General features: G+C 38.3%; 3 protein-coding genes and 1 long non-coding RNA gene across 5 annotated transcripts; all 4 read right to left on the minus strand.

The window, feature by feature from the left end:
* Window positions 1-2,009: 2,009 nt before the first annotated feature.
* LOC137134570 (signal-regulatory protein beta-2-like) lies at window positions 2,010-3,787 on the minus strand. The gene is made up of 6 exons (XM_067519496.1): window positions 3,745-3,787; window positions 3,287-3,607; window positions 2,776-3,129; window positions 2,568-2,690; window positions 2,423-2,469; window positions 2,010-2,348 (listed from the first exon to the last, which is right to left on the minus strand). The coding sequence occupies exons 1-6, from the start codon at window positions 3,785-3,787 to the stop codon at window positions 2,229-2,231; spliced, it is 1,008 nt and encodes a 335-aa protein (XP_067375597.1). The 3' UTR covers window positions 2,010-2,228.
* A 4,221-nt stretch (window positions 3,788-8,008) lies between these two features.
* LOC137134571 (uncharacterized) lies at window positions 8,009-9,538 on the minus strand. The gene is made up of 3 exons (XR_010915441.1): window positions 9,420-9,538; window positions 9,272-9,318; window positions 8,009-9,184 (listed from the first exon to the last, which is right to left on the minus strand). It is a non-coding gene; the product is annotated as an uncharacterized lncRNA (long non-coding RNA).
* Window positions 9,539-9,576: 38 nt separating this feature from the next.
* LOC137134554 (signal-regulatory protein beta-2-like) lies at window positions 9,577-10,450 on the minus strand (the record flags this gene model as incomplete). Its single annotated transcript, XM_067519475.1, has 2 exons — window positions 9,577-9,983; window positions 10,117-10,450. Coding segments are annotated over 2 exons (741 nt in total), but the record flags the coding sequence as incomplete, so codon positions are not given.
* A 4,079-nt stretch (window positions 10,451-14,529) lies between these two features.
* LOC137134572 (uncharacterized) lies at window positions 14,530-17,137 on the minus strand. 2 transcript variants are annotated; one of them, XM_067519498.1, is made up of 6 exons: window positions 17,095-17,137; window positions 16,636-16,959; window positions 16,149-16,502; window positions 15,939-16,067; window positions 15,755-15,837; window positions 14,530-15,635 (listed from the first exon to the last, which is right to left on the minus strand). In XM_067519498.1, exons 1-5 carry the CDS (start codon window positions 17,135-17,137, stop codon window positions 15,779-15,781), a joined length of 909 nt encoding a protein of 302 aa, XP_067375599.1. In that variant the 3' UTR covers window positions 14,530-15,635; window positions 15,755-15,778. The 2 variants fall into 2 exon arrangements, with proteins under 2 accessions (XP_067375599.1, XP_067375598.1); XM_067519497.1 differs by having other exon boundaries at window positions 14,531-15,703; window positions 15,791-15,837.
* Window positions 17,138-18,277: the final 1,140 nt, after the last annotated feature.

An 18,277-nucleotide genomic window follows, 5' to 3' on the forward strand; every position in this document is an offset into this window, starting at 1 on the left:
CTCTCCTCATTTTCCACTCTGGCTGGGGACGACACTGACACCCTCCTCCTCTCAAAACATCCTACCACCTGTTCTCTGGATCCCATCCCTGGTACGCTCCTTGAAGCAACTTCATCCCCACTAATTTCAGCTACCACATTTAGGGAGGCCCAGATTTCCCCACTGCTTAAGAAGCCTACTCCAGATCCCTCAGTTGTAATTTCAGACCTATATCTCATCTTTCATTTCTGGCAAAGACACTTTAACAAGCAGTCTTCAATCGACTCTCAGATTTTCGTTCTCAGAGCAATCTCCTTATTGTCAACCTGTCTGGCTTCAAGAGTGGTCATTCATCAGCACTCCTGAAATCGTAGAATCCCTGGAGGCTGCAGCTTAGTCTTCCATAAAAATCCCACTTCATCTATCTGCAGTCTTTGACACCGAACCACCAGATCCTCTTGTCCACACTCTCTGACTTGGGCATCTGTGGCACAGCTCTGGCCTGGCTCAGGTCTTACTTGTCTGGACGAACCTTTAAGTTTCTAACTTCTACGGCATCTCCAGGGGTATGCTGCAGTGCTCAGTCCTCTTCCATTTTCTGTCTATATTACATCCCTGGGTTCTAAAATCCACTGTGCTACCCTCATGACACACAGCTCTTCTAGTCTTTCAACAGGATGACTACAGTGTCTCTAAAGGATTTTTGTCTGTCTCTCGGAAATCTCGGCGTGGGTGACTGCAAGACACATTCAACCCAATTTTTACAAGACAGAGTGTCACAACACAGCATCAGCATCAGCCTATGAACTTCAGGGATTGTCCCCACTACTGTAAGTCTGTGAGAAATCTGGAGGTCATTGCTAATGACCAAATGAGCTTTACTGACCACATCTCCACTGTCTCTCAAGCATGCAGATTTGCCATCTACAACAAAGTACACGAATATGTAAGCCCAGCCATTGTTAAGGCATTAATCTGCTGATGGGCTACTACCATGCGCAATCATACTCCTCCAGATGTCACAAAATGCACCAGCATGTCTCCTTTTTGATCGGCCACATGTCACACCACTCTTGAGATCTCTACATTGTCTTCCAGTAGGTGGCCACATCAGGTTTAAATCTGACTCTCGGGTACAGAACTCAACAGCACCCGCCTAGCTGAACTCCCTTATCAAGGTCTACAATCCCTTCTGCCCACGGCACTCTGGCAATAAGTTACCTCTGGTGGTCCCATCACCACATAGCAAAATATAAGATGAGATAAGATAAGATCAAACTTTATTGATCCCACATCGGGGACATTCCCTTGTTAAGCAGCTCAGAGGGACTATGTACAGTGGAAAAAGCACTTTTTTAAGTATTTATAAAAATAGAAAAAGTGGAGTAAAAACATAATTTACAGTAATCAAGGGTGACTAGAGATATTCAGCTGAACTGTGGAGTTGGATTCAAGCCTTCTGAAAGATCTGCGGCACTGCTCCTTCCTACACTGAGGGTGTGTCAGTCTACCGCTGAAGGAGCTGCACAAGCCTCAACGGTCAGTTTGGCTAACGTTCTCCTCACACCCACCCACTCCACAGAGTCCACACAAGCAAAGTTCTTCGGCTCAGTGCTCTGACATGGTGGAACAAGCTACCAAACTCCACACACTCAGCAGCCTCCAATATTCAAAAACTATTGAAGACAGAACTCTTCTGCAGCTTTAGTTTTTAGTTCTACATAAACAAAAACAAACAAAAAAAACATTCTATCTGTTCTTTCTTGCACTTTCATTTCATAAGTGAGGAATATTTCTTCTCATAGGACTTTGTTTTATTATTTTCTCCCTATCTTAGTGTTTTTGCTTGTCTGTGACTGTAGGATGAGTCACTTTATATTCAGAAGCTGTAATTCAATCTGCGATTTGTTTAAGTAATTTTGCCATTTCCAGAATAACCAACACATTTTGCAATTTATTTTATTGACATGGTTTATGTTGTTTAAATCTTTTTTGCATTGTTACACAAATAAAACAATGAACAATCAGTGTACCAGATTCTAAAGACATTTATTGTCATGTATGTATTTTGTAGGCTTGTACATTTGTATGATAAGGATGCATTCAGTCTAAATAGTTTATAACATATGAACATACTGTAACTTTAGTATAAAATTGAAATAATATACAATATATGGTGTACAGTTCCACTTAATACCTATTTAAATTAAATGCACACAGCAGCCAGTCACAACTCACTTGTTAGCTTATTAATCCAATCCGAATGCTTTCACTGTAGTGTAGATCGATGCTATTTTTGTGTCTTTTATTCCAGCGAAGTCAGTTTTCATGGTAAAGACAGCAATAGAAGAAATCCAAACAACTTCTCTCTGAGAAATTAATAACAAGGTTAAGAAAAAAGAAGTTTCATTCGATAAGTTAATTCTGTCTTATAGTACTTTACCTGGTGAGTAGTTTGACCTCCACTGTTTTTATGCAAGGAAACAGCGGCTGAAGTATGCAACAGAGAATACGTAGATAAAAAACTTAGCAATGCAATAGTTTTAATGTAACTTTGTCATATGTAGTGGAAAAAAAACTTCTGTTACCATCACCACACTTGTTATTCTGGATGCCACAGATGAGGACGGATATAACAATCAGACTTAAAGCCAAAACAACACACAGCAGAGAAATGATGACACCGGCTGTGTGTGACAACACGCTGGTTTCTAAGATAATAAGATGGAAGCGATGTTAGAGATGAATTGTAAAGTAGCTAACATGTTCAAATTCAGAGACTAATGATATAGTTACCGTCAATGTCCAGTTTAGTTCCATTTCCAAATAAAATCTGTCCACATGTGGCCACAGCACAGTAATAAGTCCCAGCATCAGAGGAGCTGATGGTCTTAGAGAAGCCATAAACACAGCTCTTCACAGTGTCAGATCTCTTCTCACACTGATGATTTCCATCAGTGTGGATGATTTCTGGATGAGATTTCTCTGATCCAGCTCTGAACCAGTACACACTGTGATCTCCTGGACACTTCTTGTTCTCAGAGTCAGAGAGAAGTGAACACTGGACAGTCACTGAGACTCCTGGACGGACTGGATCAGATGGTGTCGACCACTGAACAACAGTATAATTTGATGTCCTTTGACTATTTCCTGATTAACACAAAATTCTGTTAATATTTGGGATTTACATTTTCAGAGCTAAAATGCATTCAAATAAAAGTATGTAATTGGATTAAATTTGTATGTCTTATTACCTTAAGACAGTGTTACCACCTTAAAAGTTTATAAAAATCGATCACATAATTACCTTTCACTAACAAATACGTCCCACTCCATTCAGTTTTAATCCACTCTGTGACTCCACAGTGATACATTCCTTCATCTTCTCTTATCGTCCTCAAAATGGTGAAGTTGCTAAAATACTTATCAGTTGTTACCTTCATTCTTGATTCAGAAAACTCTATTTCTTTAGGTGATGATTGTAACACTGTGACAATTAATTTCAGAGTATCTCCAGGACTCTGCTTGTACCAGTGAATTTCTTTACTCCTGAGGTTCAGGTCCTTATTAGCACACATGAAGGTCACAGGTTCCCCAAGTTGAACTGTGGTGACTGGAACTAGTGAATCTGAGTTTAGAAAGACAACATACATTTGAACATTAAACTTAAAGTTTGCCGTAAAATGTGGTATAGATGCAAAAAAGACCCACTTGGCTTGTCAATTTTGTGCTGAGAAACATTGGATAGAATAAAATAGCACTTACGTCCTTTATGAAGAAGAAGCATTGTGACCCATAACACCATCATCTTGTTAGTGTCTCTTGTGGAGGCAGTTTTTGGTATTTCAGTGAGTGAAGGAGGTGAGGGGAGCATTTAGTGCATCTGATTGGCTGTCATAGTATACATCAAACTTACACTGCTTTTCACACTTATCTCATCCTGGGCTTTGTGCCGCATTTTACATGTACTTTGCTCATTGTTATCTTGAAAAAAAAAAAAGAAAACTGAAACAAAAACTAATAGCTGTAAAATATTTTTGGAAATTTGAACTAAATAATTTACCCACAGCAAATAAAATTCAAAATCTAAATAATTAAAGGCAAAATTCACTCAGCTCTGCTGAGAGCCGGAAGTTAGGTCAGAATGTCAGGGAGAAAACATTTGGGATCTTTGTGGAACTATTTCAAATCAGTGATGAAACCACTTTGCTACAAGAAAGTATATAGACGGACTGCACTGATGGAAAAAGTTCCTGAGAAAAAAAGGCTAAATCCAGCACCAGAAGATGATAATCAGATGATCATAACCAGATTATGTAGAAAAAGATTTCAGAATGGTTCTTTCGGTATGTTGGTGTCTAGCTGTTCTAACCCAGTGCAAATAATCAACCTACGTTTCATTTCTTTCTGTGGTGGCCCTGAGAGCTCACAGCACTGCAAATTGCAAAAGAAAAGCAAATAGAAAAAACACCAGAAAATGTAAAAAACAACTTCATTCATGCACAGCAAAAAGCCACAACACAACCAACTGAAAAAACACGCTGTAAAAGTCATTTGCATGTTTTTTCTCAATTTTAAGTGCTCTGAGTTCTCAGGGCTAGTGTATGTTTCCCACTTAAACACGTGAAAAGAAGAGTTTTACGCACACAGAAGGTCTTTTAAAGGACAGATTGCACGGACAACAGCTGTTGTCTTTATGGTTTTTCTCCTGAGAAGTAATCAAGCTTTCTGTTGCACGATTTAATACAAAATGAGCCTGATAGCTCAATGGGTAAAGCTGCAGGATAGTATGCAGTCCATTTTTGTGTTCTGAATTTTCTTTTCTTGTTTCTTTTTGTTGTTCCAGTGCAAACAAAAACAATAAGCACCTAAATACCAAAACATTTGCAACTGGACCAATGATCTGAGAGAAGGGTTGCATGTTCTGACAGAATTGCTAGGGTGCCGATATTTTTGGCCATGACCGTATATGTGTAATGTGTAATTGGTTCTCTCAATGACAATGAAGGTTCTTCTAAAACAATGATTACTTTTAAAGTAGATATAAAAAGTGTACTTGGGTGATAAAGTACACTTTATTATGATAAAGATTAATAAACTAACAAGTTATTACTTATGTGATATTATTAATCTGATTCCTTCATTGTGTCACAGTGAACATTGAACATAAATAACCAAATAATCTCTTGTACGTAAATTGCACGGAAAATGTTGTCTGTAAACTGTTAGATTTTGCACTCAAAGTTGTACACATATCGACATATCAATCCAGGGTACATTTACATATCCATATGTATTTCTTTTAAGGTGGGTAAACACGGTGCGATTCTGGGTCATCACAGAGGAAAGATGACCAAACGTGGCTGTATCTCTGTAACTGTAGCTGTAAAACGGTGGTCACACATTACACTAAGAGAAAAACGTCAGTTGTTAAACTCTTGCAATCAAAGACACCCTGGGACAAATCTCTGACAGTGCCAGAAATGTAGGTCGACCAACTGTTTCTACAACCAAAGTCTGCTAACAACCATTAGGAATACAGCATGAAACACACAAAGACCAGTGATACAGTTGCACCAAGATGGTGGTAAAATGAAAAAATACCAATTGGCATTCCCAAATTCCCCATTTTACATTCACATTTAGTCATTTAGCAGATGCTTTTATCCAAAGCGACTTACATGTGAGGTACAAGGCAGCAAAAATCTAATTCAAGGAGAAAAACATCAAAGCAAATTCCTGTCAGAAAAGTGTTTACAATTCACAAGATGCAAGTGCAAGAAAGAGCAGAAAGGAAGTTTTTAAAAAAAAAAAATGATTTAAGTGCATAGGAAGACGGGGAAGAGTTCTGTTTTCAACTGTTTTTTGAATATTGGGAGAGAGTCTGCTGAGCGTGCAGAGTTTGGTAGCTCGTTCCACCATCGTGGGATCATTGTGATGAAGAGATTCGCTTGGTGTCTTCTGTGCGGTACTGGGACCAGAGACAGAACTTGAAACCTTATGCGACCAGCTACAGGCAGGCAGTGTAGAGATCTGAAGAGTGGTGTGACATGAGTCCTTTTCGGCTGATTAAAAATGAGGTGTGCTCACGAATTTTGGATCATCGACAAGGGTTTGATTGTGGATACAGGTAACCCCATCAACAAAGCGTTGCAGTAATCAAGACGAGATACGACCAGCCCCTGTACAATGAGTTGGATTGTATAATCCATGAGGTAGGGTCTGATCTTCCTGATGTTGTAGAGGGCAAATCTGCATGTCCTAGAGACTGAGGAGATGTTGTCCTTAAAGCACAGTTGGTTGATGAAAACCCCAAGACTTCTGGCTGACTTAGTGGGGACAATCACTGTAGATCCAATGTTGATGCTGATGTTGTGTTGTGTCGAAGGTTTGGCTAGGAAAACAGGTACCTTCGGTCTTGGAGAGGTTGAACTATAGATGTGTCTCTCTCTCATCTAGGGTGAGATGTCTGAGAGACAGGCAGAAATGCATTATGTGACAGTGGAATCGTCCGCTGGAAAGGACAGGAAGAGCTGTGTGTCATCAGCATAGCAGTGGTAGGAAAGGCCACGTGAGTGGATGATAGAACCCAGGGATGTAGTATAGACAGAAAAATGAGGAGGACCAAGAACTGAACCCTGTGGCACACCGGCTATCAGAGTTAGAAACATGCCCCCACCAGGATACCTTGAAGGTTTGTCCCAATAGGTAAGACCGAAGCCAGGCTAGAGCTGATCCAGAGATAACTAAGTCAGAGAGTGTGGACAAGAGGACCTGATGGTTCAGTGTCAAAGGCTGAAGTTAGATGAATAGGATTAAGAAAGAAGACGGACCTGTGCCTTTTACAGCTCAAAGAGATTCCACGACAGTCAGGAAGGATCAAGAGAAGGCTTCTTAAACAGTGGGGTGATCTGGGCCTGGTTGAATGAGGTCAGACAAGTGCCTGCTGTGTGAGATGTGTTGATGATTAGTGTAACAGCTGGCATTAGTGTGGGTGCAACTGCTTGAGAGTGGAAGGGATCGGATCCAGAGAGCAGGTGGTCGGATGGTTAGAGAGGAGGAGGGTGGATACGTAGATATTTCACTAACATTTACCTTCTGCTGGGATTGTACACAGTAGCAGCAGTGCTGCAAATGCTTTTACATTAGTTTCATTGTTAACAACTATATCAGAGCACATCAATGACTTGTATTGATTTCTGTTGTAGATTTAGCAGGTGTCATCGTCACCGTGAACTATGTAATAAACCTATGAATGTGGTGATTTGAGCTCAGTGTTTACATGGTTTACTTCCACATTCAAAAAGTAGTCAAGTCAATTTTAAACTCAAGACATTAGGTAGGTGTCATGATGAGCCTGGTGTTTCTGTCCATCTCAGAGTACAGTATCATCAGGTGGGTATGATTCCTGTTCCCCATTCAGAAAACAGCACAAAGTTGCAAAAGCAGGAGGAGCCAGAGATGAAACTTGCTGTTTTCTACTGTTTTCACTTTCATTATCCACTTCAGATGTTTATGGGAATACACATTCGAAGTTCATCTGAACTGAAGTGGACTAGGCTAAAGCCTCATGACCAGGCAGGTTAAATCATCCCTTAACATGTTCACCCACATGTAGGCACATAATTTAATTTTAGCAATGCTCTCAAGTGTAAGATACTGAATGTATAATAGCAGCAGAGAGATGAAATAACACTGAGTCACTGATGGTTTCATTACAGTTTTTTTAAACTGCTCAGTACAAAGAGCTGGCAGCCACTGTTTCGTTACACTATGCTAAACGAGGAGGGTTTTCAAAGCCAATTACAGAAGCTTCAAAAAAACCCGACTCACAGAAATACATTCGATCTCTTCTCCTAGTGAAAAACCAAGTCAATAACCCAACAGCCCACTGCTAATTAGGTCAAATACTAACTCTTCAAACAAATCTAGTCAATGTTGTGCTGTTCAAACTGGGTCGTATACATGGAAATACTTTCTTTTTTGTACTCGGCAGACTTCTAATACCAAATGTGAGAGACCACAGCGAGACAAAGTAACATTGACACTTTTATTACTGCTCAGTCCAAATCTATTGTTTTGCAGATTGACACATTAGAGCAGCTATGACACTTGTCACAGTTTGATATTGTTCCAAAAAAGTTCACAAATAGATTATATAGTCACACATCAAAAACAAAAATGGATGTCCAGTTTTTGTACAGTTTCTGTTTGAAAATTTAAAATTTGATATCTAGTCCACCTAATATATCAGAGCCAGTACTGAATCAGATAACTGTATCATTGTGTTTGTATAAAATAAAAATTATTAACTTATTCTGGCACAGAAACTAGAAATTCAATGGTAAAATAAGTTTAAAAATAACAATAAAAAATAAGTACAATAATAATAACGAAAAAAAAGCCAAAAAGCCTAGCTGGTAATGTTATTTATCATAGCCATGTCCTGTCCATGTATTCTTTTTAAGTTTGTACATTTGCATGATAAAGATACATTCAGTCTTTACAGTTGCAAACATACAGAAAAAACTTAATAATGTCAATTATATACAGTTTCATATGTATAATACCACCTAATATCCAAACAGGCTTGCGTAACATAAGCTACTGTACATCGTAAAAATAACTTTACTTTTGTGCTACCAACACCAGGATAAGCAATTGTCTCAAATGACGATTATCACCTTTGCTGCTTTACTGCAGGTGAAGTGAATGATTTCATAGTTGCTCAAAACAGTGATTCTGTTATTATGTCACAGAACAAACTGGACAGACAACTTAATCCCGCAAAGTCGATACCCATAAGAATTTTACAAACCAGTTAAATAACTATAACTAATATCTCATCTGTCCAAAATTATTAAAAACACTTTAACTTATTTTTTAAAAATACTTTTAATTTGTGTATTTTATCATCACTGCGAGATTTTTTTACTGGAGTAATTTACACATTTTAACTGTTACTGTGTTCACTATGCTCTGCAGATGAAGATTTTCAACTTTAATTCATGGAAAACCCTTTGTTTGGTCATGCACGCAGCACTATCTGATAACAAAAACACACGTTAACTTATTATTCCACTCCAAAAGCCTTAACTGCAGTGTAGATCTTTGCTCTCTCTGCTGCTTTTCCATCTCTTATTCCACCACGGTCAGTTTTCATGGAAAAGACAACAGCAGAATAAATCCGTATGTCCATTTTTCTCTGAGAAAATATATTGAATAACAAAATTAAAATAAAAACATCATGACTTACTTTTGATAAGGTTTAGACTGTCTTTCAATGCTTTACCTGCTGAGTGTTTTGACCTCGACAGTTTGTGTTCAGGGCAACAGCAGCTGAAGTATTCAACACAGAATACAGATATAACAAAGAATTGAAATGCAGTAGTTTAATGTAATTTTGTCATACATAGACAAGTATTAAAAAAACATATTACCTCTGCAGCAATCACAGTCGTTATTCTTGATGGCACAGATGAGGACGACTATAACAATCAGACTTAAAGCCAAAACAACACACAGCAAAGAAATGATAACACGGGCTGTGTGTGACAACACGCTGATTCCTAAGAGATTATGAAAAGAAAGAAACAATTAGATACAGATTACACTGATAACTTGTTCAAACAGATTAATGATAAAGTTACCGTCAATGTCCAGTTTAGTTCCATTTCCAAATAAAATCTGTCCACATGTGGCCACAGCACAGTAATAAGTCCCAGCATCAGAGGAGCTGATGGTCTTAGAGACGCCATATACACAGCTCTTCACAGTGTCAGATCTCTTCTCACACTGATGATTTCCATCAGTGTGGATGATTTCTGGATGAGATTTCTCTGATCCAGCTCTGAACCAGTACACACTGTGATCTCCTGGACACTTCTTGTTCTCAGAGTCAGAGAGAAGTGAACACTGGAGAGTCACTGAGTCTCCTGGACGGACTGGATCAGATGCTGTCGACCACTGAACAACAGTATAGTTTGATGTCCTTTGACTGTTTCCTGATTAACACAAAACTCTGGTAAATTTTGAAATTTCAAAACACATTTCTAAAGCCTAAAACACTCAGAATTCTACTAGGATATTTCAAAAATATTCACTTTAAAAGTTTGCAAATATAAATCACATAATTACCTTTCACTAACAAATACGTCCCACTCCATTTAGTATTAATCCACTCTGTGACTCCACAGTGATACATTCCTTCATCTTCTTCGATCGTCCTCAAAATGGTCAAGTTACTGCAATTTTTATCAGTTTTTAATTCCAGTCTTTCAGAAAACTCTGGTCCATATTCAGGTGTTGTCATTTTCAATAGTGACCCAATTAATTTCAGAGTATCTCCAGTACTTTGTTTGTACCAGTGAAGCGCTTTACTGCTGAGGGCATTTTTAGAGAAAACACATGTGAAGGTCACAGGTTCTCCAAGTTGAACTGTGGTTACTGGAGCCAGTGAATCTGAATTAAAAACAAATATACATTTAAGTAAAAATTAAAAATGAAACTATTCGACTCTACAATGTGCAAAAATGCAAAAAAGCTCCAGTTGGCTTGATAAATTTGATAATATGCACTGAATAAAATAGCACTTACATCTTTGATGAAGAAGATGCAGTGTAACCCATAACACCATCATCTTGACTTTGTCTCTTGTTGAGACAGTTTTTGGTATTTCAGTGAGTGAAGGAGGTGAGATGACCGTGATAGGTCAGAGCATTGGTGCATCTGATTGGTTATCAGAGAATATGTTACAAAATATGCTTCCTGTCACACTGGTATCATCCTGGACTTTGTGAAGTACATAGTATCTAATGTGGTTACTAGAGTCTATATAGTTCACGTTTGAATTTTCATTTGAAAACCTTTTTTATGTGAATAATTCTTTTTACACTGCAAGCAGCTGATGCCAAGCTCATTACTGTTGTCTTGAAATAAATGTCTGCAATAAGTCAAGTCCTGGTTCTGAGAGGAAAGATGCACAGAACAGATGTTCTTAAGTCCAGCAGAAGTGACATTGTGTCCTTTAAGGGAACCAAAGCCCAGACGGAACCAGTGCTCCCTCCCCAATAGAGATGCTTCATCTTTACATAGAGCAAAACTAAAGTGCATATCTGGTTTTCGAAATCCAGTAGAGAATTAAAATATTTTTAAATTTTTATCACAAGGACATAAAACTGCAGACAACTATGTTAGTGTGAAGCTGTGAGCTAAACGGCGCCATTCAGTCACAGTTCACAGTGACGGTGTTATTAAGCAGATATTAAACCAGTACAGTGTTTTTACCGTTTTCACATCGTGGCTGTCTGGTAGCCATTCTAATTAGGAAATTTTCAAATCTACCTTGTTAATCTGGATAAATTAAACCTTGGTGCCATTTGTGTGGGAAAGTCTGAAGACAGCAATTAAAATTGGATGTGGACCATAATATCTGTTCCAAAAAGCTTTAATTGGATTAATTCAACTAAAAGTACTTTTACAATTTAAAATGTTTATCACGTTTTAGTGTCCCCTGGAAACATTGCTATGACAGTCGCGGGAGACATTAAAAAGTGATGGACATTTAGATTTGTAAATGTATTTTTAGTTGCTCGTGGAGTCGTTTCCGTTGTGTTGTAGCTTTTTGCAGCACGATTTGTCATTCGATTGTGTATTGGCCTTTTGCAGTGTGTTTCTTAATACTGCGCTTGTATTGTCAAATTGATAAAGTTGGGTTTTAAATTTATTTGTGTTTAGTCTATTTGCATGTTTTTTCTCCATTTTAAGTGCACTGAGCTCTCAGGGCCACTGTACATTTTCCCACTCACACACATGAAAAGAAGAGGTTTAATCACACAGAAGGTCTCTTAAAGCAGAGATTGCAGGGACAACAGCTGCTGTCTATAGTTTTTTCTCCTGAGAGGTAATAAAGTTTTCTGGTATAGTTGTTAAATTCTTGCAATCAAAGACACCCTGGGATAAATCTCTGACAGTGCCAGGAATCTAGGTCGACTAACTGCTTCTACAACCAAAGTCTGCTAACAACCTATAGGAATACAGCATGAAACACACAAAGACCAATGATACAGTTGCACCAAGATGGTGGTAAAATGAAAAAATACCTATCTCAATTGTCATTCCCAAATTCCCCATTTTACATTCACATTTAGCCATTTAGCAGACGCTTTTATCCAAAGCGACTTAAAAGTGAGGTACAAGGCAGCGAAAATCTAAGTCAAGGAGAAAAACATCAAAGCAAAGTCCTGTCAGAAAAGTGTTTACATTTCACAAGATGCAAGTGCAAAAAAGAGTTTTTTGAACATTGGGAGTGAGTTTGCTGAGCGTGCAGAGTTTGGTAGCTCGTTACACCATCGTGGTATCATTGCACAAGAGATTTGCTTAGTGTCTTTTGTGTAGTGCTGGGACCACCAGACGTTGTTCGTTGGCAGAGCGCAGCGGAAGGGAAGGATTATAAACTTGAACAAGGGAGCTGCTGAGGTGATCACCCTGTAGGCGAGAGACAGAGCTTTGAACCTGATGCAAGCAGCTACAGGAAGCCAGTGTAGAGATCTAAAGAGTGGTGTGACATGGGTGTTTTTTTGGCTGATTAAAAATGAGGCGAGCTGCTGCATTTTGGATCATCAGCTTTGGTTTGATTGTGGATACCGGTAACCCCATTAACAAAGTGTTGCAGTAATCAAGACAAGATACGACCAGCCCCTGTACAATGAGTCGGGTTGTATATTCCATGAGGTAGGGTCTGATCATCGTGATGTTGTCGAGGGCAAATCTCCATGTCGTAGAGACTGAGGAGATGTGGTCCTTACAGCTCAGTTGGTCGTCGATGATGACCCTCAGATTTCTGGCTGACTTAGTGGGGACAATCACTGTAGATCCAACGTTGATGCTGAAGTTGTGTTGCGTCGAAGGTCTGGCTGGGAGAACAGGTACTTCGGTTTTGGAGAGGTTGAGCTAAAAATGTGTCTCTCTCTCATCCAGGGTGAGATGTCTGAGAGACAGGCAGAAATGCATGATGAGACAGTGGAGTCGTCCGGTGGAAAGGACAGGAAGAGGTGTGTGTCATCAGCATAGCAGTGATAAGAAAGGCCATGTGAGTGGATGATAGAACCCATGGATGTAGTATAGACAGAAAAAAGAGAAAGACAAAGAACTGAACCTTGTGCCACACCGGCTATCAGAGTGAGAAACATACCCCTACCAGGATACCTTGAAGGTTTGTCCCAATAGGTAAGACCGAAGCCAGGCTAGAGCTGATCCAGAGATAACTAAGTCAGAGAGTGTGGACAAGAGGACCTGATGGTTCAGTGTCAAAGGCTGAAGTTAGATGAATAGGATTAAGAAAGAAGACGGACCTGTGCCTTTTACAGCTCAAAGAGATTCCAAGACAGTCAGGAAGGATCAAGAGAAGGCTTCTTAAACAGTGGGGTGATCTGGGCCTGGTTGAATGAGGTCAGACAAGTGCCTGCTGTGTGAGATGTGTTGATGATTAGTGTAACAGCTGGCATTAGTGTGGGTGCAACTGCTTGAGATTGGAAGGGATCGGATCCAGAGAGCAGGTGGTCGGATGGTTAGAGAGGAGGAGGGTGGATACGTAGATATTTCACTAACATTTACCTTCTGCTGGGATTGTACACAGTAGCAGCAGTGCTGCAAATGCTTTTACATTAGTTTCATTGTTAACAACTATATCAGAGCACATCAATGACTTGTATTGATTTCTGTTGTAGATTTAGCAGGTGTCATCGTCACCGTGAACTATGTAATAAACCTATGAATGTGGTGATTTGAGCTCAGTGTTTACATGGTTTACTTCCACATTCAAAAAGTAGTCAAGTCAATTTTAAGCTCAAGACATTAGGTAGGTGTCATGATGAGCCTGGTGTTTCTGTCCATCTCAGAGTACAGTATCATCAGGTGGGTATGATTCCTGTTCCCCATTCAGAAAACAGCACAAAGTTGCAAAAGCAGGAGGAGCCAGAGATGAAACTTGCTGTTTTCTACTGTTTTCACTTTCATTATCCACTTCAGATGTTTATGGGAATACACATTCGAAGTTCATCTGAACTGAAGTGGACTAGGCTAAAGCCTCATGACCAGGCAGGTTAAATCATCCCTTAACATGTTCACCCACATGTAGGCACATAATTTAATTTTAGCAATGCTCTCAAGTGTAAGATACTGAATGTATAATAGCAGCAGAGAGATGAAATAACACTGAGTCACTGATGGTTTCATTACAGTTTTTTTAAACTGCTCAGTACAAAGAGCTGGCAGCCACTGTTTCGTTACACTATGCTAAACGAGGAGGGTTTTCAAAGCCAATTACAGAAGCTTCAAAAAAACCCGACTCACAGAAATACATTCGATCTCTTCTCCTAGTGAAAAACCAAGTCAATAACCCAACAGCCCACTGCTAATTAGGTCAAATACTAACTCTTCAAACAAATCTAGTCAATGTTGTGCTGTTCAAACTGGGTCGTATACATGGAAATACTTTCTTTTTTGTACTCGGCAGACTTCTAATACCAAATGTGAGAGACCACAGCGAGACAAAGTAACATTGACACTTTTATTACTGCTCAGTCCAAATCTATTGTTTTGCAGATTGACACATTAGAGCAGCTATGACACTTGTCACAGTTTGATATTGTTCCAAAAAAGTTCACAAATAGATTATATAGTCACACATCAAAAACAAAAATGGATGTCCAGTTTTTGTACAGTTTCTGTTTGAAAATTTAAAATTTGATATCTAGTCCACCTAATATATCAGAGCCAGTACTGAATCAGATAACTGTATCATTGTGTTTGTATAAAATAAAAATTATTAACTTATTCTGGCACAGAAACTAGAAATTCAATGGTAAAATAAGTTTAAAAATAACAATAAAAAATAAGTACAATAATAATAACGAAAAAAAAGCCAAAAAGCCTAGCTGGTAATGTTATTTATCATAGCCATGTCCTGTCCATGTATTCTTTTTAAGTTTGTACATTTGCATGATAAAGATACATTCAGTCTTTACAGTTGCAAACATACAGAAAAAACTTAATAATGTCAATTATATACAGTTTCATATGTATAATACCACCTAATATCCAAACAGGCTTGCGTAACATAAGCTACTGTACATCGTAAAAATAACTTTACTTTTGTGCTACCAACACCAGGATAAGCAATTGTCTCAAATGACGATTATCACCTTTGCTGCTTTACTGCAGGTGAAGTGAATGATTTCATAGTTGCTCAAAACAGTGATTCTGTTATTATGTCACAGAACAAACTGGACAGACAACTTAATCCCGCAAAGTCGATACCCATAAGAATTTTACAAACCAGTTAAATAACTATAACTAATATCTCATCTGTCCAAAATTATTAAAAACACTTTAACTTATTTTTTAAAAATACTTTTAATTTGTGCATTTTATCATCACTGCGAGATTTTTTTACTGGAGTAATTTACACATTTTAACTGTTACTGTGTTCACTATGCTCTGCAGATGAAGATTTTCAACTTTAATTCATGGAAAACCCTTTGTTTGGTCATGCACGCAGCACTATCTGATAACAAAAACACACGTTAACTTATTATTCCACTCCAAAAGCCTTAACTGCAGTGTAGATCTTTGCTCTCTCTGCTGCTTTTCCATCCCTTATTCCACCACGGTCAGTTTTCATGGAAAAGACAACAGCAGAATAAATCCGTATGTCCATTTTTCTCTGAGAAAATATATTGAATAACAAAATTAAAATAAAAACATCATGACTTACTTTTGATAAGGTTTAGACTGTCTTTCAATGCTTTACCTGCTGAGTGTTTTGACCTCGACAGTTTGTGTTCAGGGCAACAGCAGCTGAAGTATTCAACACAGAATACAGATATAACAAAGAATTGAAATGCAGTAGTTTAATGTAATTTTGTCATACATAGACAAGTATTAAAAAAACATATTACCTCTGCAGCAATCACAGTCGTTATTCTTGATGGCACAGATGAGGACGACTATAACAATCAGACTTAAAGCCAAAACAACACACAGCAAAGAAATGATAACACGGGCTGTGTGTGACAACGTGCTGATTCCTAAGAGATTATGAAAAGAAAGAAACAATTAGATACAGATTACACTGATAACTTGTTCAAACAGATTAATGATAAAGTTACCGTCAATGTCCAGTTTAGTTCCATTTCCAAATAAAATCTGTCCACATGTGGCCACAGCACAGTAATAAGTCCCAGCATCAGAGGAGCTGATGGTCTTAGAGAAGCCATAAACACAGCTCTTCACAGTGTCAGATCTCTTCTCACACTGATGATTTCCATCAGTGTGGATGATTTCTGGATGAGATTTCTCTGATCCAGCTCTGAACCAGTACACACTGTGATCTCCTGGACACTTCTTGTTCTCAGAGTCAGAGAGAAGTGAACACTGGAGAGTCACTGAGTCTCCTGGACGGACTGGATCAGATGCTGTCAACCACTGAACAACAGTATAGTTTGATGTCCTTTGACTGTTTCCTGATTAACACAAAACTCTGGTAAATTTTGAAATTTCAAAACACATTTCTAAAGCCTAAAACACTCAGAATTCTACTAGGATATTTCAAAAATATTCACTTTAAAAGTTTGCAAATATAAATCACATAATTACCTTTCACTAACAAATACGTCCCACTCCATTTAGTATTAATCCACTCTGTGACTCCACAGTGATACATTCCTTCATCTTCTTCGATCGTCCTCAAAATGGTCAAGTTACTGCAATTTTTATCAGTTTTTAATTCCAGTCTTTCAGAAAACTCTGGTCCATATTCAGGTGTTGTCATTTTCAATAGTGACCCAATTAATTTCAGAGTATCTCCAGTACTTTGTTTGTACCAGTGAAGCGCTTTACTGCTGAGGGCATTTTTAGAGAAAACACATGTGAAGGTCACAGGTTCTCCAAGTTGAACTGTGGTTACTGGAGCCAGTGAATCTGAATTAAAAACAAATATACATTTAAGTAAAAATTAAAAATGAAACTATTCGACTCTACAATGTGCAAAAATGCAAAAAAGCTCCAGTTGGCTTGATAAATTTGATAATATGCACTGAATAAAATAGCACTTACATCCTTGATGAAGAAGAAGCAGTGTAACCCATAACACCATCATCTTGTTAGTGTCTCTTGTGGAGGCAGTTTTTGGTATTTCAGTGAGTGAAGGAGGTGAGATGACCGTGATAGGTCAGAGCATTGGTGCATCTGATTGGTTATCAGAGAATATGTTATAAAATATGCTTCCTGTCACACTGGTATCATCCTGGTCTTTGTGAAGTACATAGTATCTAATGTGGTTACTAGAGTCTATATTGTTCATGTTTGAATTTTCATTTGAAAATCTTTTTTATGTGAATTATGCTTTTTACACTTTAAGCAACTGATGCCAAGCTCATTACTGTTGTCTTGAAATAAATGTCTGCAATAAGTCAAGTCCTGCTTCTGAGAGGAAAGACGCACAGAACAGATGTTCTTAAGTCCAGCAGCAGTGACATTCTGTCCTTTAAGGGAACCAAAGCCCAGACGGAACCAGTGCTCCCTCCCCAATAGAGATGCTTCATCTTTACATAGAGCAAAACTAAAGTGCATTTCTGGTTGTCGACATCTAGTAGAGAATTAAAATATTTTTGAGTTTATCAGGAGGACATAAAACTGCAGACAACTATGCTGGTGTGAATGTGTGAGCTAAACGCCGCCATTCAGTCACAGTTCACAGTGACTGTGCTATTAAGCAGATATTAAACCAGTACAGTGTTTATACGGTTTTCACATCTTGGCTGTGTGGTAGCCATTCGGATTAGGGCATTTTCAAATCTACCTTGTTAATCTGGATGAATTAAACCTTGGTGCCATTTGTGTGGGAAAGTCTGAAGACAGCAATTAAAATTGGATGTGGACCATAACATCTGTTCCAAAAAGCTTTAACTGGATTAAGTCAACTAAAAGTACTTTTACGATTTAAAATTTTTATCACTTTTTAGTGTCCCCTGGAAACATTGCTAAGACAGTCGCGGGAGACATTAAAAAGTGATGGACATTTAGATTTGTAAATGTATTTTTAGTTTCTCGTGGAGCAATATCCGTTGTGTTGTAGCTTTTTGCAGCACGCTTTGTCATTCAATTATGTCTTGGCTTTTTGCAGGGCGTTTCTTAATGCTGCACTTGTATTGTCAAATTGATAAAGTTGGGTTTTAAATTTATTTGTGTTGAGTCTATTTGCATGTTTTTTCTCAATTGTAAGTGCACTGAGCTCTCA

The sequence above is a fragment of the Channa argus genome, chromosome 10 (assembly GCF_033026475.1).
Source record: "Channa argus isolate prfri chromosome 10, Channa argus male v1.0, whole genome shotgun sequence".
Lineage (NCBI taxonomy): Eukaryota > Metazoa > Chordata > Actinopteri > Anabantiformes > Channidae > Channa > Channa argus.

Excerpts from the sequence above, each read along its gene's own strand:
- LOC137134570 (XM_067519496.1), bottom strand. The coding sequence starts at position 3,787 with ATGATGGTGTTATGGGTCACAATGCTTCTTCTTCATAAAGGAC. Across the intron at positions 3,608-3,744 it reads GCTTCTTCTTCATAAAGGAC|ATTCACTAGTTCCAGTCACC; the intron begins GTAAGTGCTATT and ends TTCTAAACTCAG. Across the intron at positions 2,349-2,422 it reads GAGGTCAAACTACTCACCAG|AGAGAAGTTGTTTGGATTTC; the intron begins GTAAAGTACTAT and ends TTAATTTCTCAG.
- LOC137134572 (XM_067519497.1), bottom strand. The coding sequence starts at position 17,137 with ATGATGGTGTTATGGGTTACACTGCTTCTTCTTCATCAAGGAT. Across the intron at positions 16,503-16,635 it reads GACGTATTTGTTAGTGAAAG|GAAACAGTCAAAGGACATCA; the intron begins GTAATTATGTGA and ends TGTGTTAATCAG. Across the intron at positions 15,704-15,790 it reads GAGGTCAAAACACTCAGCAG|AGAAAAATGGACATACGGAT; the intron begins GTAAAGCATTGA and ends ATATTTTCTCAG.